The 24,798-nt window shown below is 44.7% G+C and overlaps 1 protein-coding gene across 2 annotated transcripts in view; it reads left to right on the top strand.

The window, feature by feature from the left end:
* COQ10A (coenzyme Q10A) overlaps positions 1–24,571 on the top strand; it is a 62,885-nt gene extending 38,314 nt beyond the window's left edge. For both annotated transcript variants that reach the window (XM_030196779.1, XM_030196777.1), the window contains exon 5: positions 22,503–24,571. In XM_030196779.1, the coding sequence (XP_030052639.1) occupies positions 22,503–22,670 (168 nt within the window). In that variant the 3' untranslated portion in view covers positions 22,671–24,571. The remainder of the gene's footprint in view (positions 1–22,502) is intronic.
* Positions 24,572–24,798: the final 227 nt, after the last annotated feature.

Consider the following 24,798-nt stretch of genomic DNA (forward strand, 5'->3'; position numbering starts at 1 on the left):
CTTTGTCATCATTAATTCATATTCCTCCTCATCACTAGAGTCATACAACCTCTCTTCTCCAAGTAAACCTGCTTTTTGAAATCCGTTAATAATCAAATGTGGTTCCACTGTCTGCCATGCGGTGTCAGTCCAGCCTCAGACTTCTGTATAAGTAGCAAGTTTCTGTTTCCCCAAAGGAGTAAATGAGTTTTGCCCTCATGCATCCATTTATCTCTCACTCTTTCCTTACATTTAAATGAATGGTTAACAGCTATGCCTAGAGGCTGTAGCTTACCTGTTAGTCCACCAGGGATTACTGCTATATGGGCTCCAGCAGCATTCAACATTTTCTTAAGTGAGTCAGCTTGTAGGTTGTCATGGAGTCAAAAGATTCTTGTTGAAAAATCCACCTGAGCAAGCACGAAAACATGCATTTATTCAGTCCTTTATAATATCCTCATTCATCCACCTCCCTTTGTTGTACTTAACAACAACGGACTTTGGGAATTACGTGGCATAGTTATGCGTTTGAAGGCAGCTAGTTTTCCAGTTTTCCAGTTTTCCAGAGTCTCAATGCGTGGATGAGACGATGGTGCAGGGAGGAGGGCTTTAGATTTGTTAGGAACTGGGCAACATTCTGGGGAAGGGGGAGCCTATTCCGAAAGGATGGGCTCCATCTTAACCAGAGTGGGACCAGGCTGCTGGCATCGGCGTTTAAGAAGGAGATAGAGCAGCTTTTAAACTAGAAATGGGGGGAAGGCCGACAGTCGCTCAAAAGAGCATGGTTCGGGATAAGGTATCTTTCAAAGATATCACCATAACAGGGAAGATAGAGTATCCTGATAGTGAGGTTGCAAAAGAGATTGTAGTAGATCGGGTATCTTTAAATAACAATAAAAATCAGACAAAAGATTGCCAATTAATACTGTCAAGTACTAAGCATGATGTACTTAGGAACAACAAACATAGTTTGAAATGTCTATATGCGAATGCCAGGAGCCTAAGAAATAAGATGGGGGAGTTAGAATATATTGCACTAAATGAAAAATTAGATATAATAGGCATCTCTGAGACCTGGTGGAAGGAGGATAACCAGTGGGACACTGTCATACCGGGGTACAAATTATATCGTAGTGATAGGGTGAATCGGATTGGTGGAGGGGTAGCATTGTATATTAACGAGAACCTTGAATCAAATAGATTGAAAATTCTGCAGGAAACAAAACACTCCTTGGAATCACTGTGGATTGAAATTCCATGTGCAAAGGGGAAAAGGATAGTGATAGGAGTGTACTACCGTCCGCCTGGCCAGGACGAACAGACGGATGCGGAAATGTTAAAGGAAATCAGGGACGCAAACAAACTGGGCAACACAATAATAATGGGGGATTTCAATTACCCGCATATAGACTGGGTTAATGTAATATCTGTACACGCAAGGGACATAAGATTTCTTGATGAAATCAAGGACAGCTTCATGGAACAGCTAGTTCAGGAGCCGACAAGAGAAGGAAAAATACTAGACTTAGTCCTTAGTGGTGCTCATGATCTAGTGCAGGGGGTAACGATACGAGGGCCGCTTGATAACAGTGATCATAATATGATCGGTTTTGATATTGGCATTGAAGGAAGTGAAACTAGGAAATCAAGTACGCTAGCGTTTAACTTTAGAAAAGGTGATTACGACAAAATGAGAAAAATGGTGAAAAAAAGACTGAAAGGAGCAGCTCGCAGAGTAAAAAACTTGCATCAGGCGTGGATGCTGTTTAAAAACACCATCCTGGAGGTTCAGGACAAATATATTCCACGTATTAGAAAAAAGGGAAAAAAGACTAAACGTCAGCCGGCGTGGCTAAACAGTAAGATAAAGGAAATCATTAGAGCCAAAAAACAATCCTTCAGAAAGTGGAGAAGAGAACCAACTGAAAGTAACAGGATAGATCATAAGGAATGCCAAGCCAAATGCAAAGCGGAGATAAGGAGGGCAAAAAAAGGACTTTGAGAAGAAATTAGCGTTGGAAGCAAAAATACATAGTAAAAATTTTTTTAGATACATTAAAAGCAGGAAACCGGCCAAAGAGTCGGTTGGGCCGCTGGACGAAAATGGTGTTAAAGGGGCGATCAAGGAGGACAAAGCCGTAGCGGAGAAATTAAATGAATTCTTTGCTTCGGTCTTCACCGAGGAGGATTTGGGGGGGACACCGGTGCCGGAAAGAATATTTGAAGCGGGGGAGTCGGAGAAACTAAACAAATTCTCTGTAACCTTGGAGGATGTAATGGGTCAGTTCAGCAAGCTGAAGAGTAGTAAATCACCGGGACCTGATGGTATTCATCCCAGAGTATTAATAGAACTAAAAAATGAACTTGCGGAGCTACTGTTAGAAATATGCAATCTGTCCCTAAAATCGAGTGTAATACCGGAAGACTGGAGGGTAGCCAATGTTACTCCGATTTTTAAGAAGGGTTCCAGAGGAGATCCGGGAAATTATAGACCGGTGAGTCTGACGTCGGTGCCGGGCAAGATGGTGGAGGCTATTATTAAGAATAAAATTGCAGAGCATATACAAAAACATGGACTGATGAGACAAAGTCAGCACGGATTTAGTGAAGGGAAGTCTTGCCTCACCAATCTAATGCATTTTTTTGAGGGGGTAAGCAAACATGTGGACAATGGGGAGCCGGTTGATATTGTATATCTGGATTTTCAGAAGGCGTTTGACAAAGTGCCGCACGAAAGACTCCTGAAGAAATTGCAGAGTCATGGAATCGGAGGTAGGGTATTATTATGGATTAAGAACTGGTTGAAAGATAGGAAGCAGAGAGTAGGATTGCGTGGCCAGTATTCTCAGTGGAGGAGGGTAGTTAGTGGGGTCCCGCAGGGGTCTGTGCTGGGTCCGTTGCTTTTTAATGTATTTATAAATGACCTAGAGATGGGAGTAACTAGCGAGGTAATTAAATTCGCCGATGACACAAAATTATTCAGGGTCGTCAAGTCGCAGGAGGAATGTGAACGATTACAGGAGGACCTTGCGAGACTGGGAGAATGGGCGTGCAAGTGGCAGATGAAGTTCAATGTTGACAAGTGCAAAGTGATGCATGTGGGTAAGAGGAACCCGAATTATAGCTACGTCTTGCAAGGTTCCACGTTAGGAGTTACGGATCAAGAAAGGGATCTGGGTGTCGTCGTCGATGATACGCTGAAACCTTCTGCTCAGTGTGCTGCTGCGGCTAGGAAAGCGAATAGAATGTTGGGTGTTATTAGGAAGGGTATGGAGTCCAGGTGTGCGGATGTTATAATGCCGTTGTATCGCTCCATGGTGCGACCGCACCTGGAGTATTGTGTTCAGTACTGGTCTCCGTATCTCAAAAAAGATATAGTAGAATTGGAAAAGGTACAGCGAAGGGCGACGAAAATGATAGTGGGGATGGGACGACTTTCCTATGAAGAGAGGCTGAGAAGGCTAGGGCTTTTCAGCTTGGAGAAGAGACGGCTGAGGGGAGGTATGATAGAAGTGTATAAAATAATGAGTGGAATGGATCGGGTGGATGTGAAGCGACTGTTCACGCTATCCAAAAATACTAGGACTAGAGGGCATGAGTTGAAGCTACAGTGTGGTAAATTTAAAACGAATCGGAGAAAATTTTTCTTCACCCAACGTGTAATTAGACTCTGGAATTCGTTGCCGGAGAACATGGTACGGGCGGTTAGCTTGACGGAGTTTAAAAAGGGGTTAGATAGATTCCTAAAGGACAAGTCCATAGACCGCTATTAAATGGACTTGGAAAAATTCCGCATTTTTAGGTATAACTTGTCTGGAATGTTTTTACGTTTGGGGAGCGTGCCAGGTGCCCTTGACCTGGATTGGCCACTGTCGGTGACAGGATGCTGGGCTAGATGGACCTTTGGTCTTTCCCAGTATGGCACTACTTATGTACTTATGTACTAACTTCTTTCCATCTGCAACACCATAACTCAACAGTGAAACTTGTCCATTCATGACCAGTAGTTGTTACAGCCACTATCTTTGTGCCACGCTCAATAACTGTTCTTGTACTTGGAATATCAAAACTCATCAGTACCTCGTCCATGTTGATCATGTCTCCCAGTTGCAGATTATTTTTCTTACATTCCTCTTGCACAAAACTAATGAATTTTCTCTTCCCAATCATCTGGTAGCTTTTGAACCATATAAGTCATTCCTGCACATAAACTTATACACCCAGTTCACTTGAACCTCCATAAAAATCAGGAACCTTCATGCCCATGGCTAATGCTTTAGCCTTCTGTTTGATGCTGATGGCGGAAACAACCACGCAGCTATCTCGTTGTAAAAATATCCCGTTTCAGATTTGCCTCCAGACTTGGCCATTTGGCAGATTTCCCACATCATGTGCGTTTCCTAAAGTGGATTTTTTTTCAGCTTTGCGCCACTCACCAATAGACTTCTTATCAACAGAAAATATATGCCCAGCTTCACAATTTCCATATTCTTTCACTTATTCAACTACCGATTTTTTTTATTTGAAATCAGCTAAACATGAATTTCTTTTTGGCATTGAAAATGGACAACCGGTAATTTACGGTAAAACTTTCCTGTATAATATCACCTGTTTCAGTTACAGAGGTCTATGGCAGCATGCTTTGCTGGTTCCTCCTTCAATTGCTAGTCCTTCTGTCTGTGCAAAATAATTACTCTGACTTCTGTTGCAAGTTCTGTGGGCTAAAATCCCTACTGCTTCATTGGTAGGTTATTGTATGATTATTCTGCTTGCCCTGAACTCTGTATATGAGCTCCTTTACTTTGCGAATGGGGTGAATCACAAACTACTGCTTTATCTGTCTCCATCTGCTGGTCAATGGACATAACCTATAAGTACTGGACTGGTTTGTTAGGACTAAAGGAATGGTCTATTAGGACTAAAGGAAAGAAAATTATCAGGTAAGACATAATTTCTCCATTTCCTAGTGATTTCTAAGCACAATAAGAACTTCATAAGACCTGGGAAGTGGAGATGACACGGATCTAGAAACTTACTTATAGATCAGGTAATAAAAATATGATGTCGCTAACCAGTCACAGACACAGAGCTAATAAACTAAAAGGTTTAATGACAGTTGGAAACATGAAGAAGAAAATAAGATTCTCTGCAGATAAGCAAGGGGATGCAGTCACACCCAATAGTGATGTCACCAATGGAACCCCTTTGTGGGGGTTCCTTCCCATCAGTGGCGTTCCTAGGGGGGCTGACACCCGGGGCGGATCGCCGATGTGCCCCGCCCCCCGGGTGCAGCGTGGACCTCCCCCCCCCCCCACGAAAGGACACCCCCTGCGAAGGAAACCCCCCTCCCCGGGTGCACGCCGCTGGGGGGGAGGGGATTGTGCCGCTCGCGCCTGTCCTCCGTTGTTCCATGCTTCTTCTCTGCCCCGGAACATGCCTCTTCTTGGAAGGGTGATCTGCTTTTGAAAGGGGTGCGTAAGCCCCCGCAGACCTTTCCTTACCACAAGGACTTAAGGGAACTGGTGGAGGCTGGTGGAAGTCGCTGGACTCACCGTTGCAGATTGGGTGAGCTATGGCTTGGTTCTACCAGCTTCCACAAATGGACCTAGAGTCCTTTTGGTTGATCAAGGTAGATTCACTGGGTACGGCTGTCATCAAGAAGACATCTATACCAGTGGAAGGGGGAGCGGTACTTAAGGATCCTCAGGATCACTGGATGGAAGTGCTTTTGAAGCTCTCATTTGAGGTTCTGTCCTTGCCTTGCAGGTAGCCATCTGTGGTGGTTATGTCGCTCGAGCTTACTTTTGGTGGGCCAAACGTTTGCTGGATTCTCTGTCAGCAGACTTGTCCCATTCTTCTTCAGAGGTCATTAGTTTGGAGTTGGGTACTGCTTTTTTGGCAGATACCTTGTATGATTTGGTACATGCCTCTGAGGCCTTTAGTGTTGCAGGTAGCTGAGCGGTGTTTCTTGTGGCTGAATCATCTTCCTTTTAAGGACTGATTGCATTTTGGGGAAGAGGTGGAGAAGTTGGTCAAGAGCTTGGGAGATTCCAAGGTTTTGCGACTTCCAGAGGACAGGTCATAAGTTGCTTCCTGGAAGCTGGTAAGGGGCACATCCAGGAGCTGAAGTAGTATCGGCCAGGCAGGGGAGCCAGTCTTCAACGCAGCTGTTTTTGGAATAGAGGTCAGCCCTTTTGAGGGGGACACTGAGGGGTGCGTGACGGTGCTTAAGCGGGTTCTGAAGCTTCCAGACCCTCGCAATGAGGTCACAGGGGCCCAGTCTCCAGTTCTTCCCATCGGCAGCAGGTTGCAGCAGTTTTACCGGAGATTGGCCTAGGTGACTTTCAGACCAGTGGGTCCTCACATTGTCAGGTATGATTATGCTGTAGAGTTTCATCACCCCCTTCCAGATACCTTCCTTGTGTCTCCTTGCAAGACCCCAATCAAGGCTGTGGTGGTTCGTCAGAGCTTGGACAAGCTACTACCTTTGCGTGTAGTGGTTCTTTGTGGTGCCCAAGAAAGGGATACTTTTGTCAGATTTTAGACCTCAAGCGGGTGAATCTGGCTTTACGCATGTAGTCTTTTCGGATGGAAACTCGTTGGTCGGTTAACACCGCAGCACAGAAGGGTAGAGTTCCTAACGTCCTTGGATCTGTCAGAAGCGTATCTGCACATTAAGATTCTCCTGCATCATCAGCGGTTTCTTCAGTTTAAGGTTCTTGGAGGCCATTACCAGTTCCGGGCTCTACCCTTTGGGCTGACTATGGCTTCACAGACCCTCTCCAAGGTGATGGTGGTTATGGGGACCTCCTCAGGTGGGAGGGTGTGCTGGTTTAGCCTTACCCGGATGACTGGTTGATTTGGGCGAAGTCTGTGGAGGAGAGTCGGACGGTGACGTTGAAAGTGGTCCAGCTCCTCCGGCATCTGTGCTGGATAGTAAATTTGGGCAAAAGCTCTCTCATGCCGAGTCAATCTCTGAAATACTTGGGAGTATGAGAGTATTTCCTTCAGTGTGGCTTGGAGAAAGGGTTGTCCCTTTCTTCACTGCATGTGCATCTAGTGGAGCTGGCATGGGGGCTGATTCAGGAGTGGTCACTTGCACGTCATCCAGATGTGTTGCATTTTCTTCAGGGAGTTAAGCGTGTGAGGCCTCCATTTTTGCCCCATGCTTCTCCGCCATGGGATTTGAATATGGTATTGTCAGCCTTGGTGATGGTGCCGTTTGAGCCACTGCAACAGGCGTCCCTTAAGGATCTTTCTCTGAAGGTGGTATTTTTGGTGGCTATTTCTTCCACTAGGCGTGTTAGAGTTACAGGCTCTGTCGTGTAGGAAACCATTTCTGGTTTTCTTTAAGAAGGTTTCTCTGCAGCCAGTTCCCTCTTTCCTACCTAAAGTGGTTTCCACCTTTCATGTCAATTAATCTATTTCTTTACCCTCCTTTCCTAAAGAGGAATCTCCTAGGGAACTTTCGCTTCTCAGTGTTTGGAGGGCTTTTGCGATATATTTCTCGGACAGAGGAATTTTAGAAGACATATCATCTATTTGTTCTGTTTGGAGGGTCACATAAGGGGGAGGCGGCATCCAAAGCCTCCATTTCCCATTGGGTTAAGGAGGCTATTGTGTCTTCATACTTACTGGTGGGCAAGTCAACACCACCAGAGTTGAAGGCTTGTTCCACGCAGGCTTCTTCCTGGGTGGAGCATTCTCTTATTCCTCTGCTGTATATTTGCAGAGCTGCGACTTGGTCGTACCTTCATTCCTTTGTGAAACATTTACAGGCTGGATATCCAGGCGTGGCAAGACATTTTCTTTGGGATATCGGTGTTAGCTAGAGGCCTTGCCCACCCTTGGTGATTACTGCTTGGGTACTTCCCACTTGTTGGGAATGGTCTGGAGTAGACAATAAGGAAGGAGAAATTAGGTCTTACCTGCTAAATTACTTTCCTTGAGTCTCTTCAGACCATTCCTGAACCTCACCCAAATGTTCAGAGCTGGATCGGGGAGATTCTGGAACTCTACTGGGTCTGGTCTGCTTATGCTCAGGTTCATTCCGTTGGTTTTCAAGCCAGCGGTTTATCTGTATGGGTGCTCCCTTTTCCCCTTCGATTATTGGGGGTTTTCGTTGCCTGTTCTCGTTTGTGTTCCTATTAGGATTGTTAACTGTTTACCTCTTGGCTTTCTTATTCGAAATACTGAGGAGGTGGCGGTTGCACACCACCTTTGTAAGGTCACTAATCAGTAGTTCTCAGGCTCCCTCTGCTGGTAGGAGTGCATGCTATCTATTTGTCGGAAATGGTCTGGAGAGACTCAAGGAAAGTAAATTAGCAGATAAGATCTAATTTCTCCTTCACTTCAGTCCCCCATACTACCACCAGTGGGAGTTGGTAATGGCAGGATCAATCTCCCACTGCCACTTCCAGAATCCCCTTCTTTCAACTCAATCCACAGCCTCTGTGTCTGCCCTCAACTTCAGCATCAGACCCTTCTTTGTAAATCCTTTCTCCCTGAATGCCTTGCTACCACTGCCAGAAGATCAACCAGTCATTAAGAAGTCAAGGAATTTATTGCAGAGAATGTCTGAAGGACTTTCCCTGAGTTAATCCTGTAACTGGGTAGAATAGTACTTTTTCCAAGTAGGTAGCCTTGTGATAGACTGCAATGAATAAGTGGGAGGGGTATTGGCAAGAGCGGGGGGAGGGGGGGGGCAAAACATTTTAGCAGATGAGGTGGCCAGTGGTCCAAAGAAGAAGAGGAAGGATTCGTACATTTTTACCAGGTTCAGGAGAGCTGAGAGTGGGGGGAGGTTGAAAGTCACCCAATTAGAGGAAGGAAAGGTTGTAGGGGTGAGAAAAATAGTGGAAGGAGCAGAGGAAAGAGATTTGGTAGGGATAGGAAGCACAGAGACTGACACAGGGAGAAGACCTTGAATTGCCGGACAGTTGCTAATGTGGAGAATAGAAGGATGAATGGGTCATAAGCAGGGAGAGGCTGAGCTAAACGTGCTGTGATTGGCTGAGAGAGACCTAGGGGCGGAAGATGGATGGGAGTTGAAGACGTGGACGATGGACGTCCTCAACTGCGCGCTCCTGCACTTTTCTTGCCTGGGGTGGGCTCTCAGGGGTGGCGGCTGAGCCGGGACCACGGAAGGGAGGAACATCGGAGCCTTTCTGCAGCAGGCCGTGGAGCGGGTGAGCGGTGCGGCGTCTTCCTTTTCCTGGGCGGCACAGGGAGGCGCAAGGACGGCCATAGGCATAGCGAAGGTGCCATAACTTTAAAAAAAAAATTAAGTCCCTCACGAGCACTTGGGACACGCAGCTTGTTCTTTTTTTTAGGTGGGTGTTAGGCGTTTTCCCACTGGTCTCCATGGGTCCCGTTCACAGCAGCCCCAGCCTAACGAGAGGTGCAGACCTCCCATTAGGTTTTCCACGGTAAGGGGATCGTAATACCTTAGTGCATTTCATTATAATAGCCTGCAGTGGTAGTGCAGCTCATTATAATACTCTTTGGATCATTTGCATTCCTTTTTCGTTAGCTGCTACCGTGACAGGAAAATGCCCTTTTGTGCATGGCATGGTTTACTACTTGCTCATTGAACTGGCTTGAACCCTAAGATGGAGGAAAGCCTCAGAGCCCCACCTCCAGCTGTACATTTAAACGAGGCTTTATGGGCAGTTACTTAATAGGCATAAAAAACACCTGTGAATGATTTACACTCAGCTCTGTGCAATGCAGAAATTACAGTGAAAAATCATTAGAAACAGAAACATAACTTATCTGCTTTAACTGAAGACTCGGTCTCATTGAGGGTGGTCAGTGTTTCACTGAACTGCTACTTCACAGATTACAGGGCCCAATCTTAGTAAGCATGTTCAATTGGAAATCACACCACTTCAAAATGGTGTCACCTTCCTTTCAAAACTAGAAGGAAAAGAATAGCATTTGAGAAAGTAGAGTGCTTCAATAACCGTTTATATTCTAGGATGGGCCTCTGTTCTGGTGGAACTAAAGTAAAGAAAATTATCAGGTAATATCTAGTTAGTTCTTCCTTGGCGTCCTCACCAGAGCAGTCCAGAACCTGTGGGATGTATCAAAGCAGTTCTCAAGATGGGTGGGGCTCCAAAAATCTCTGCCCAAATAATTTTGGTTCTAAACGCAGTATACAGTCACACTTCTACCTGAAACTGATTACACTTTGCAAATGCAAAAAAGGAATGCTAAATCTCTGGTCTGCAGCTGCCAAAGCGGTGTCGCTCGCAACTCCACTCATGAGGTTGAACATATCTGGTAGAAGATTTTGCAACCTTAGAAGGTTGCCTCATTATGAAATCAAATATATAAACTTATGAAACACTTCTTCAGCTACCGAACAATGACAGAAAAGTGGTTAGTTAGTTTTTCTCTTTGCAGGTCTCAAGAAAAGCAAACCTGCCCAACCTTGGAAATTCTTTGGTAATTTTAATATACTTCTAAGTACACAGTAAATATGGAACAAAAGGTAATATTTGGTTTACCTGAAGAGAGAATAATACCTCTGAAAGCTAGGACAGATAGGACAGAATTGTTTTGAACAAAATACCTGCTTCTGGGAACTAGAGAATGGGATCTGTGCATGTTAGCATAAAAAGATAAACATCAAGGTGAACTACTGAAGGGTTAGGTTCTTCAAATACAGTGTTTAAATGGGGTCAAGGACAGAAGCTCTAAACAACAGAATCCAACTCCATTCAGGACACAAGAAAAGCCCAGAAGGACATATATGGGCTCATTTTCGAAAGAGAAGGACGTCCATCTTTCGACATAAATTGGAAGATGGACGTCCTTCTCCCAGGGACGTCCAAATCGGTATAATCGAAACCCGATTTAGGACGTCTCCAACTGCACTCCGTCGTAAGGACGGCCAAAGTTCAAGGGGGCGTGTTGGAGGCGTAGCGAAGGCGGGACTTGGGCGTGCATAAGACTTGGATGTACTTGACCCATAATCAAAAAAAAAACCCCAAGGACGTCCCTGACGAACACTTGGACGTTTTTACCCGGACCTGTCTTTCTTATGACTAAGGCACAAAAAGGTGCCCGAAATGACCAGATAACCACCAAAGAGAATTGGGGATGATCTCCCATTACCGACCCCCTCCCACCCTCAAAAAAAACATGTTTAAAAATGTGTTGTGCCAGCCTCAGATGTCATATTCAGGTCCATGACAGCACATGCAGGTCCCAGGAGCAGTTTTAGTGTGTACTGCAGTGCACTTCAGACAGGCGGACCCAGGCCCATACCCCTCCTACATGTTACATTTGTGGAGGAAACAGCGAGCTCTCCAAAACCCACCACAAACTCAATGTACCCACATCTAGGTGCCCCCCTTCACCCATGAGGGCTATGGTAGTGGTGTACAGTTGTGGGTAGGGGATTTTGGGGGGCTCAGCACACAAGGGAGCTATGTACCTGGGAGCAATTTATGAAGTCCACTGCAGTGCCCCCTAGGGTGCCCGCTTGGTGTCCTGGCATGTCAGGTGGACCAGTGCACTACAAATGCTGGCTCCTCCCATGCCCAAATGGATTGCATTAGGACGTTTTTGACATGGACGTCTTTGGTTTCGAAAATCGTCGAAAGTCAGAAACGTCCATGTCTAGGGACGTCCATCTCTAAGGACGACCAAATTTAAGGATTTGGATATCCCTGAAAGTATTTTCGAAATGAAAGATGGACGTCCATCTTGTTTCGAAAATACAGGTTTCCCCACCCCTGGATTTCGCGGTTTTGCAAGGACGTCCAAATCGCAACTTGGATATCTCTTTCGAAAATGCCCCTCATAGTGACCCACCTAGAAAAGGTGCACTATATGTAGATGAAGTGTCTGAGAGAACCTTTGCAATTGTCCTTGAAAGTACAAAAAAGATCTAACTTTTATAGATCTCTGAGCTATTTCTACTCCATATTCATCCTGAAGAATACTCTGACATGAGAGAGAAACTCAGAAGGAGAACAGTCTCCTCTGCATTCTACTGGATGAGATTTGCCAAAATCTCAAGTATATGAAGCGAGAAGGCAGCTCTGAGACTAAAAAGCATGGTCAAGAAATGCTTTTCAGTAGCACTTCAAGTGTGACTGATCAAGAGTCAAGCTGTAAGTGAAAATGGAGACAGAATTTCTTCTGACAGAAAAACCGAGGATATGGAAATGTCTTAGATTAGGCCAACTAACCTAAACTTCCACAGTTAGTCTGGTGCTATCAGACAGATGTGAATTTTTAGAGCACCCAACCTAATGTTGAAGGTGACTATGAGTTTATCTTGTTGGGCAGAGTAGATGGGATGTACACAGTTTTCTATGCAGCCAGGGCAGCAAACACAGTTCCAGACCTTTTGGAACATGTCTAATTTCCAGTAAATGAAAAAATGTATAATCGTAAAGTTAGCCCTTGACACCATAGGGACTAAAAGGGACAGTATCAGCCAATTGATTTAAGTGGAAGAGGCCAGAGGAAGCAGGTGCCATTCCTCCAAAAATCAAAAAGGTAAGTACCAAACCTTTTTGTATTCTGGCAGTGAGATAAAAGAAGAAAATGTTTCTCATATCTCCTTATCTGATTACTTAAAGCACTGCTGTAAGGTCGTCATAAGAAAATGCTCTTAGGGATCTTCCATGAAACTGGAAGGCCAGAAGCAGTAGTAGAACTGCACAAAATGTGGGACCAAGCTGATGGCACCACTTGATCCCAATAGTGAGTATCCCAGGCAACAGATTGGAATCTGATGTTTTTATTAACCAGCTGGGATCTTTAGGGCTGACACCTTGTACAGAATTATGAACCAAGGCCACCACCTTATATTGCACCATACCAGGAACTCCAAGGATAGACCTATCGTAGCCGTGGGAGTGTAGTGACCAGTGCAAGAACAGTGAGCCCAAGGTTACTAGACTAAAATTATAAACACTTCCATGGGTTCCACTACATGCATGTGGTACTGTGACTGATGTTCCATGTGGCGCAGAAGCAGCTGTATGCAGAAAATAATTAGAATACTCACTGCATTCATGTGAAAGCTTAGTTGTTTGTAGACGAGTCTCACACCTGAGAGTGAAGGCCTTGACATGCAACTAGCCTACCCTAGGAAAAATTGACCCCTCAGCCAAGAGATCAGAATGAGTATAGCACTTGGGTTGCCATCTCTTGGTGTCTTAATGAGCACTGGCTCAGACCAACCAGATGGCCTCCATATAAATGCACTCCAAATCCTTCTCAGGAAAAAGAGTGCAACCAATAAAAACTCTTGGAGCACACTTAAGGAGGAGAAGTTGCCTACAGACCAGGGAATGCGTTGGACAACCAAAAAGAAATGGGGTGGCTCAAACGAAACATACAGGAAAGCCTGTTGAAATGTAATACTATTAAAACCTGTCCTGGATGCACAGCCACTGTTACTGAACAAAGTTTTCAATTTTGAAATGCAGGATCTATATGTCTGCCTGCATTTTAAGTGAGTCTGCGTTACATTGAATCACCAGTGCAGTACAGTATTTTGACAAACAAATCATACTACCAATTGATCGATCATCTTTTATTGTATAAAACGTTTAATAAAATATAAACCAGAAAAAAATGATTTACCATGTATTATTACATGAGCACACAGATAAAATATTGAACAAAACTTTTAATAAAGTACTGTATAAAACCAGAAAAAAGTTACCGTGTCTTAATGTGCCCACAGATCAGTAATTACTTTTCTTCAAGAAACTTTCTAAACTCAACCATTTTCCTGCCTCTCGCTTTTTCATTTGTCATAATTGATTTTAGATGCAGAATGTGAATTCTGTCAATGGACTGTGACTCCAACCAGTTAAGAGCAGTTTCCATAGCTGACAATACCTCTGTCTCTTTAGGGGGAGGGGAGGAGAAGTTGTATCTTCATCATCATCGTGCCTGTTGCAAGACACTATGGGGCTCATTTTCAAAGCACTTAGACTTACAAAGTTCCATAGGTTACTATCCAGCTTATAATCGAACGAGAAAAACGCCCAAGTTCCGACCTAAATCGGGAGATGGACGTTTATCTCACAAAAACGAATAAAGCGGTATAATCGAAAGCCGATTTTTGGGCGTTTTCAACTGCACTCCGTCGCGGATGCGGACAAAGTTTATGGGGGCGTGTCAGAGGTGTGGCGAAGGCGGAACTGGGGCGTGGTTATCTGCCGAACAGAGATGGGCGCATTTCACAGATAATGGGACAAAAGTATGCGTTTTTAGCTAAAATTTAGGGCACTTTTCCTGGACCCTGTTTTTTCACGAATAAGGCCCCAAAAAGTGCCCTAAATGACCAGATGACCACTGGAGGGAATTGGGGATGACCTCCCCTGACTCCCCCAGTGGTCATAAACCCCCTCCCACCTCAAAAAATGATGTTTCACAACTTTTTATTTTGACCCTCAAATGTCATACCCACCTCCCTGGCAGCAGTATGTAGGTCCCTGGAGCAGTTGTTAGGGGGTGCAGTGGACTTCAGGCAGGTGGACCCAGGCCCACCCCCCCCCCCTACCTGTTACAATTGTGCTGCTTAATGCTTAGTCGTCCAACCCCCCCCCCCCCCCGAACCCACTGTACCCACATGTAGGTGCCCCCCTTCACTCCTTAGGGCTATAGTAATGGTGTAGACTTGTGGGCAGTGGGTTTTGAGGGGGATTTGGGGGGCTCTACACACAAGGGAAGGGTGCTATGCACCTGGGAGCTCTTTTACCTTTTGTTCTATTTTTGTAAAAGTGCCCCCTAGGGCCCCTCCCACGAACAAATGCCTTGGATTTATTCGTTTTTGAGCTGGGCGATTTCATTGTCCATTATCGCTGAAAAGCAAAAACGCCCAGCTCATAACTTGGCGAATAAAACATGGACGTTTAATTTTTTCGAAAATACGCTTGGGTCCGCCCCTTCACGGACCCGTTCTCGGAGATAAACGCCCATGGAGATAGGCGTTTCTGTTAGATTATGCCCCTCAATGTCAGCCAGAGATTGCTAGTTTAAGGCATAGGCTGTGATAGCCTTATCAGAGAGACATTCATACATTGGGCTTTCATCATCTATATGTACCCACTCCTCCAAGTTATGGGTTTTGGAGAGTACAAGTAACTCCTTGTACACAGCTTCAGACTTTTCTACCAATTCTTGAGTAAATTCTTCAAACTGTTCATCATCTGAATCTTCACAAACTTCTTTTAGATCAGAGTGAAAAGGACCCACACAATCCTCACTCCCAGCATTTTTCATTTAGTTCAGGATGAGATGGTCCCACATGCCCTTTCTGTCTGATCAAACACGTTAGCTATGTCAGCTTTTTGAGGTATTCAGTGATGGGTACTTTGTCCTCAACCACTGTCTTGATGAGCTTTTTTTCTGTAGTGCATCTTGAAGGACAAAATGATGCCCTGGTCGAGTGAGTGGTTGGATCTTGGTTGTTGTAATCTTTGGCAGATAGCTGGCTCTAATCTTGCCATCACAGTTTACCAAGCTGTCCTCTGGGGGTTGGGCTGGGCAGTTGTCTAGCAACAGAAGGGCTTTGGGTTCTAAATTATTCTTGGTGGGACTCAACAGATGGAACAAAATGTTTATGGAACCACACCTCAAAAATCTCTCCAGTCATACAAGCGCTTTCACTGTGCTAATACCAAAACACCAATGTCTCCATGTTTTGTGATGGAAACATCTGGGTGACTTTGATTTCCCAATGCAAATGGCTTTACTTTGTGCGTGCCAGTCTTATTTCAGTGTCAGTTGATCTTTCATGACTTCAAATCCATGTGCCGTTTGGTCATTGGACATACAGGCAAGGGTGTAGTCTGGTGGCATTCTGTACCATAGTCCAATCTCATCACAGCTCAGGGACCTTCTTCTATAATTTTTAATTTTCCTGGATAGTACTTTGCATTTTCAGTGTCTGCAGATCTAATTTCACCTGAAACTGCAGATTTGCAAACTCCATAACATTTATTCATTCCATCTTGTAAGCCAATCTTTACTTGCTTTGAATTCTTTGCCATCACCTATCAAATTTCCACGTTCATTGTCTAAGCGTCTCTTCAGTTTTTTGGCCTGCCCCCTGATGATTTCTCCAGAGATAGGTGGTCCTTCCGCACATTCTTGGATAAACCAGGTGAACACAGCTGTATCCACTTGCTGTGTTTTTAAACGTCTTCTCTGGAAACCACCTGTTGCATCAAATCACTTGTTACTTGTCTCAGCGATGCTTCCTGTTTTATCTAGCCTCTCAAGGTAGATTCAACTACACCCATTTGTTGATATGTCAGCCTGTTTATTTTCTACTTTTGAGCAAGTTGAGGGCAGTCAACTTTTAATGAACTGACCATGCTTTTCTCTTCTTTTTCTGAGAAGTTTCCATTTGACACATTCAATCACCTTCCACCTTACTGTAGCAGCGTGAAGAGTAGTGGAGGGACTCGGCAGCAAATTTCTTAGGATGGGGGAGACTTTGCCTGCCATCCCCATTTGTCATGTAAGTGATGCAGTTCAGGTTTAAAGGAGGAGACAGGCCCACAAGCGCCTCTCCCCCATCCCCATAGCTAAGTTTGTGAAATTAGAATTCGGACAGGAACTACACCTGAGTGAAAATGCAACACAAAGCTTGGGCATAAAAAACGTGAGGTAAGAAATTGGGGTCCAACCTATAATCGCGTTATAAGCAGTGCTGCATTCTATCATGTCCTTGGTGTAATCGGAGTATCTTCTGTCCGGATGATTCAGAAGCCACATTACTGCTCCTTGATCTAGAAGGAACTAGAGGCCAGCCAAAACTGAAATCTTTTGGCCGAAACAGAAACTGCAGCCGAAACTCATCACTTGGTTTCAACGGAAACCAAAAACTCAAGGGCCACTGAGGATTGTCAGAGCTTGCAGTCTGCATCCATCTGTTAAACCCACAGTATCCAAGCCAGTATATAATAATTTAAATAATGAAAGACAGTATTTTAACTCCAAGCAAAATAACCTCCACACATGTGGACCACTGTTAATGAAAATTGAAACTAAAAGCCACAGTTCTTTTTACAATGGCTTACTTTGCCCTGAAGGACTCGGCAGCCATTTTGACAGTGGAGATGGCAAGGGCAGGAATGACTGGGTATTGCTCCTGCCCCAGTTCAACCAGTAGATCTGCAGGGTTGAAGGGGGGGGGGCTTTGTCTGGTCGCAAGAGGAGGGAGCGGGTGCTGTTAAAGGGATGGGATGGGCCCAGACCATGCTGCTTTTAGCTGAAATTGAGCGGTGAATTTTGGCCATAGGTTTAGTTTCGGTTGGCCTCTAGTCTTGACCAGACAATATAGAGGATCCAAGCAAGGAGCTTCTAGCATAATTTTAACTCCCATCATACAAGACTACCCAACAGTTAACCTGTCCAGGAGCTGTTAAGTCCTGCTTAGGGATGTGCCAGACCTGTCTCCTCGGTATACTGTTACCTGTAGGAAGGGTGACATAGCCCCATCCAGGGAATGCTGGATGTAACACAGGAGGACTCAGTCTGGAGCTATTGCATATAACTGTCTGAAACAAGAGAGACTAAAGAAAAAATAGACATTGTCCCTAAATGCTGTGCTTCCCTCTTAAGTATGGTTTTATATAAGGGCAACCCTCCCCACCCCATAGCTGACCAAACACCTTATATTTTTCCTCAACCCTTAGCCACCTTAAGGCAAGGATCAGGCATTATATCCTGAGAAGATCTCATTCTCTAGCTGTCAGGTGTATTGGGAAGTACATGGGGGGGGGGGGGGGGGGCTATGACCACACAGGAATATAGGATCCTCCTACAATTTACTGTTTCATGGCTTATCTGAGCGCTATCCAGAGATCAAGCCTTAGAAAATCAGGGTCACTATCTTCTCTATCCCAAACAAACCTCCCCACTGAGGGGCAGATGTAGAAAGCTACCATGGACAGAAGCACACAGTTACTGGGCAGTCTACATGCTAATTTATGGGCCACATCATGCAAAAAGGGGTTTAGTGCACAAATTTAACTTGCATCGTAGACATCATTGCCCAACATATTAAACTGCTTAGTAAAAAGGCTGTTAGCTAATCCACCGCAATGCAGAGAAGCTTCAGACCTGTGTGCTGATGTCTGCAGCACAAGAAATGTACCACCAGGCGTGAGGCACTGTAGAAGGATGACCCCTGCCCCTGATAGCTTTCTGCATGACCCCAACCTTTCATTGGTAGTATAGCAGCCCCCTCTCTCCACCCTTGAAATAATACAACCCCTCTCCACTTTGCCCTCTGACAAAAAAAGCCCTGGTAGTCTAGTGGCTTCCCAATCCTGATCTGATCCCCCCCCCCCCCCCGACTTCAGTAGTAATCTCTGGTGTCTTGTGGCACCTCTGGACCCTCCTTGAGGCACAGCTTAAAAGAAGCAGTGCCTGACCCTGCAGGGTGCATTCTGTGATGAACTGTGTGGGCGTCAATCTGCCAAATACCTTTTCTGGTATTCTGAGTGGATACTACCCACATACTGACCCTGCCCAGTGCATCCTAGGATGGGCATGGGTCCCCACAGATTAAGCCCTGGCCCCCTCTACAATTGAACCCCCCCCCCCCAGCCACCAAGCCGCCGCCCGCCCTGCCGCCGCATCAGAGTCTTTAGCGCCGGTCGACTCCGGCGCCTTCATTGTGTGATATGTTTCTAATGCCTTACGTCCTGCACGGGGCTACATACAGGACGTGCACGGTGCAGGATGTCAGGAGAAACAGATCCATCACACAGCGAAGGCGCCAGAGTCAACTGGCGCTGAAGAAGACTCTTCGGCTGGCGGGGGGGGGGGGGGTTGGGGACCCCTGCCAGCAAACAAGGTACCCGGCGGCGACGGGGGAGGGTTTTTGCGGCTTTGGCAGCGGGGGGGGGGGGGTCCAAAGTGGCGGGGGGGGTTGGTGGCAGGGGGAGGTGGCTAAACAGTGCCCCCCCCCCCCGGGGTCTGGCTACGCCCCTGGGATGTACCACAAAGTGGTTGGGTGCTTCCATTTTAAAAATGGCAGTGCCAGAGGTAGGAGCAAGTGGGCATTGCTCCTGCCTCTTTAAGGTATGCCTCAGGGAGAGGATTTGTGGTGGTGGTGGTGGGGGGTCAAAGTGGGGTGGGAAGGTAACCTAGACACCAGGGATTTAAATTTTATTAAGGTGGGAAGAAGTGAGAGGGGGTCCCACTAGATGGCAGGGAATTTTTTTTTTTTTTTAACCAGGGGAGGGAGGGTGGATACTGGACTCCCAAAGCCTTTGTGGGCTCATATCAGAGGGCTGACTCAGAAAGCGACAATCAGGGGGCCACTAGACTACCAGGAATGTTGCCTGCAGCTTTTTTTTTTTTATGTACTCATTTCTGTCAGTGCCAGTCACTGCTCACATACTGACAGGAACAGGGACATTTTGCAACAAACTGCAGATTACTGCTGTGATTTTAACATGGCAGTAAGTTGCATGCTCAATTTTTTTACAACATGCCATGGTTTTTGTTTTTATTGCTTGCTAATTTCCTGATAGAACCTGTTTGGCTTTTTGCATGTGCCCTTAAAGTACTATCATTTCTGAGGAGACAGTTCAGCAGATAAAGAGAGATTATCATCATCTCCTCCTCAGCTTGCCCCAGTCAGTGGAATGCTTGCACACCCCAAACATTGCCAAAGTCAACCTGTGGTTTCTTCCAGGCAGGGATACAGATTAGAATAGGAGGAACTGAAGCAGAACCTGAAGGTGTTGCTGAAACCAGACCTCCCCACCCCCTGGATTTTTATTATTTTTATTATTATTTTTTTTTTAATTCTCAGGCTGCAGAAATGTATTCATGTATCACAAGCTTAATCTGACCCTAAGGCACTCTGGAAAGTACCACTAGGTAGAGGGGCAGAGAGCTGGTTCTTCAGGCTGTTTAAACTATAACTCCCTTAGCAGGGAGGGATTGGAAGAAGAGAGAGGAGCTATGACATGCATGTGATGCCACCTGCTGAAATATTAACTCAGTAAAGAACTGGAGCTGTGCAGTGAGGGTAGATATATAGCGATCGTGAATTTTCCCATTTTTCTATTGGAGAGAAAGGGCCTCAGCATACTTTACTTGTTTTGGGTTTCTGTTTTTAAACACAAGACAGCAATAAAAGGATTGAAGAAATAGGTCCCTGAAGGGGAATAGAGCCAGGTCATACTCCACGTATCCTAGGCCACTGCTCATTTTGGGAACTTCTCTGGCTTCACTTCTGGCTAGGTGCTAAACCTCCACCACTGCTTGCTTGAAAAAGAAAGCCGGGGGGGAGGGGGGAATGACTCGGACTCATCTGCATTATTCCCCTCTTCTGAGGCCTTTATCCACAAGCACACTCTCTCCACTAATTTAATTTAACTTTAGCATTTATAATCTACTTCACCATCAAGTTCTAGGCGGAGAAAATCAGTCTAAAAGAAATACAATCAAATAAAAAGGTCTTAAGACCTTTGCATAATATAAGTACAATCAATTCAACATGTAACAATATAGGATCCAAACAAAATTCAATTCCCAAGGACAGAAATCAATAGCCAAAGTGTTTTTGAAAAAGCACATAGCATCAGAACCTCATAGTCGATTGTCAATCTGATTCCTGGAGGTAGAGAGTTCCAAATTTCTGTTCCTCTTCGAAGTATAGTTGTGGTAAATGTCTTTTTCAAACATAATGAACGGGCAGGGATTACCACACTAATAACATTTATTTATTTATTTATTTGTTACATTTGTATCCCACATTTTCCCACCTATTTGTAGGCGCAATGTGGCTTACATAGTACCGGAGAGGTGTTTGCAGACTCTGGTGTAAACAAATACAAAGTGATGTTGTGGTAAAATAAAGTACATGTGACACAGCCACATTAGGGAATCATACAACGGAAGAGTTGTGTTATGTCCATTACGTACTTTAGTTTTGTTGTGTTGCAGAGATCAGGCATTTATGGTGGATTGGTACGGTATGCCTTTTTAAACAGGTTAGTTTTTAGTTTTTTTCGGAAGTTTAGGTGGTTGTATGTGGTTTTCAAGGCTTTTGGTAAAGCGTTCCACAGTTGTGTGCCTATGTAGAAGAAATTGGATGCGTAAGTTGGTTTGTATTTGAGTCCTTTGCAGCTTGGGTAGTGTAGATTTAGGTACGTTCGTGTTGATTCGAATGTGTTTCTGGTTGGTAGGTTGATCAAGTCTGTCATGTATCGCGGGGCTTTGCCGTAGATAATTTTATGGACCAGAGTGCAGATTTTGAAAGCAATGCGTTCTTTGATTGGGAGCCAGAGTAGTTTTTCACGGAGGGGTTTTGCGCTTTCAAATCGCGTTTTTCCGAAGATAAGCCTAGCTGCCATGTTTTGAGCGGTCTGAAGTTTCTTTAATGTTTGTTCTTTGCATCCCACATAAATACCATTGCAGTAGTCTACATGGCTTAGATTTAAAGATCTAAGAGCCAGCATGCAGAAGTGCACCCTGAAAATTACCTCAGCCATGTGGGCCAAGCCAGCAGGAAAGGCTGATACTTCAGCCTAGTCACCCTAAATAAGTTCAGCTGCTGGCCCAAACACTTGGCCTCTAACATAAACTCCTTCAATATTTCCCAATTTTCAGATAAACATCCTTCTTCACGGCATGGGTGCAGACTCGACTGTGTTCACTAACTAGTTCCAGGATCAGTTCTGTTATTTTATGCCCCCTCCTTTTTTTTTTTTAATGAAGTCTAAAAACTCAATTTGGGTACCCTCTCTCCTCAGTAGTGTGAAGCTTATGGTCTATCTGTCACTATCTGCTGGAGACGGAAATACTGAGTAGCTAATGCAGTATGGTGCCATTAAAAGCCAAATCACACACAACTATTTTATTTCTCTGCTGCTTGATGGACTCAACCCACACAGTCTGGATACTATGGAAAAATAGCTAAAAGAAGAATTATTACTCTGCAGACTATCAAAATATTCTGACATCTTGCAATTTTCAAATAAAAACGACGAGACAATGAATTTCACTACCTTCAGCAGAAGGCGTTTTTACACAGTGGTGCAATCCTAGAACATTTTGCCATCTGCAGTAGTTGTGGCTGTAGTTCTAACCCAATTCTCAAAGCAGGCTGAACACATTCAGCTTTCTTTTAGAGGAAACAGTATTGATGGGTAAGGTGTTATGGCTCGCCATTGGGGAAAAGAATGTTCTCTGCTGATCACAGACTATGTGATCAGGAAAAAAAAAATTTATTTCTTTCTTTTTAGTGCTGCTGAATTTGGTTATAGTTTTTCACAGATTGAAAACTGTTGGTTAAACCTGATGGCTCTAAGGATGGATTTCAGCCTAGTGCTGTGCATGTTGTTGTTATATTTAGATAGTACTGATAATGAAAATAGTGAGGCATAAGGGCATTTTTTTTTATTAAACTGAAAGGGGATGGGGAATGCATTGGTGTGTGTTGTAACTAGCGCTGTATTCTGCTGTCTTGTGTCTCATGGCAGTGCTTGACTTTTCCTTACTATCTCCTGCAGATCTCCTTTGAGTTTCGCTCTCTGCTACACTCCCAGCTGGCCACAGTCTTCTTTGATGAAGTGGTGAAACAGATGGTGGCTGCATTTGAGCGACGGGCGGGTAAGACATTCGGCCCTGAGACTCGCATTCCACGAGAGCTTATGTTCCACGAAGTTCACCAAACGTGAGACTCTGGGAAGGACACCCCCTTCTCCATGTGCTGCAGACACCGGACACCTGTTTTTAAATATTATTTATTTGATTTCACCTCTCCTGATTTGTTCTGAAAATACCTAAGTTACCTACAGACTGTTAGAAGAAAATGAAACACTGCAAAAGGAGTCAGGACTTTTGTGATGTGCAGAAACAGTTAGGCGGCTGCTGCACACAGAAGATTTGAAACTGAGCACAGAACTAAAAGATCGGTAAAGTTTTGGAGTTTGAAAAGAGAGAGGAGGCAGGAGAGGGCTTACAAGGTTTTCTTCTTTTTTTTTTTTTTTTAAGATAGGGAAACAGCAGGCATTGGTGCTAGTTGATGTGATGGGTCCTGGTAATAAGCTCCCTAGTTGACTTGTGCAGTGACAGAGGGGTTGGGCTGTTTGTGTTCCGTACCTAAAGTGTAGGGAAGGTGCAGTCAGGGGCTGTGCCAAACAGGATTTAAGTAGCAAGTCCTATCAGGCTCTGTTTTGTTTTGTTTTTTTGCCTTGCCTTGCCATTGTACATGACAATATCAGTTACCCCCTGCACGGGAATGCATTTCTAACCAGTTCAGAACTAGTGACCTCATCTGTTAATGTAAGGTGCCTGTCTTCCTTTCTCTATCTTGGCTGCTTGGTCCATTCCTAGTCTGGTCATTTTCTTGCATGTCAGCACAACTAGGAGGAATGCTCCCAGCCAATCAGACTCCCTTCTTGGTCTCTAAGCATTCCCTTTATCCAAATTACTTTCCACCACCTCCCTGCAAGAACACTATTTTCAACTACTGAAGAGGCACTATTCTGCTACTGTCCTCTGATCACTTGCTTGATTCTAGCTATCTATTTTGGTGAGGAAAAGAGGGATACTGGACTGTAGTTAATGTGCTACTGCTTCTGCTGCAGCCCCTGGGAGGATGAACTCACTATATCTTTAACACAATTAAAGGGACTGCTATCATCACACAGATATTAGCAGGGACCACTAGTGGTGAGGGTTATAAAGTATTGGGAACAAAGTTGGTGGGAGACATTATCTCCTTTGCTTTAACAGAAGGATCAGGAGTAACGACTGAGCTTGGGGGTATGGTACTGTTTCATTACAAGCATACACACGGTGTGGAGCTCTCACCCCTGTGTATTTTAGACTGGTTGTATTTAAAATTATTTAAGAAGCCAGATGTTGTATGAAAGAGTCTACAACCAATGTCTGAGATTAGGCATTGGCCTCAGCCTCCTCTGGAGATGGATAGAATTGAACCATGTTCTCACTGAATGTGACTTGTACAAGCAAAGACTATGGTTGTGCAGTATCTCGCTATGCAAGGATTTATACTGCAACTGATAGAGCATACCTCTACCATTAGGAGTGGCAACTTGCTCCTGCTGCAGAAAGTTTTATTTGGGTGGGATAAGGGATGGAAGTTCATATATCCCAAAAGTGTTTGTTAGGACAGGAAAAAGTGTTCCCTGATCTTTTCAATGTAGGATTCCATATGTCCCATTCAAGGCATACATTTGGCAGTTGGTTTCTCACTTTTAGGTGCTCTTTCTGAAAAAGACAGGTCCTATCCCATCCTAGTATAAATGGAGTGGTGCCGACTGTGGTAAAGATGGCCTTTGCCATATCTGCATCTAACCAGTAGGCCTACACCTTGCCTGCTTGTTTTCTTCATGCCCACTCAAATGTGTGTGAGTTAATGTGGAATCACTATGAGTAAGTGTGAGTCTTCAAATCAATATCATACCTCCTCATCTCATGAAAGTGGAAACCGTGCAGTGGGAGAGGCACAATTTAAACAGCTGGTGTGGGGTCACTGTCCTGTTCATGGGGAGGGAATGGGAAGCTCAGAAGCGTGTACTTTTATATGCTGGCCAATAAAGATTTCACTCATGTTGTGTATACGTTTCTTAATCAGGAACCAATATAGCAATGCAGGCACCAGTGGGGGGGGGGGGGGGGGGGGGGGGGGGGAACTGTAAGCAGCCTTCCTAGCTACTGCTGGCTTGATCAGTAGCAAGGTTATTAATTCAGCTGCAGGCAGAACCATTTATTCAAGTACCTATAGTAGAATATCCCATCACATAAGCACTGTGAGTGGTTTTTAAAAATGAGGGATTT

The sequence above is a fragment of the Microcaecilia unicolor genome, chromosome 3 (assembly GCF_901765095.1).
Source record: "Microcaecilia unicolor chromosome 3, aMicUni1.1, whole genome shotgun sequence".
In the NCBI taxonomy this organism is placed as follows: domain Eukaryota; kingdom Metazoa; phylum Chordata; class Amphibia; order Gymnophiona; family Siphonopidae; genus Microcaecilia; species Microcaecilia unicolor.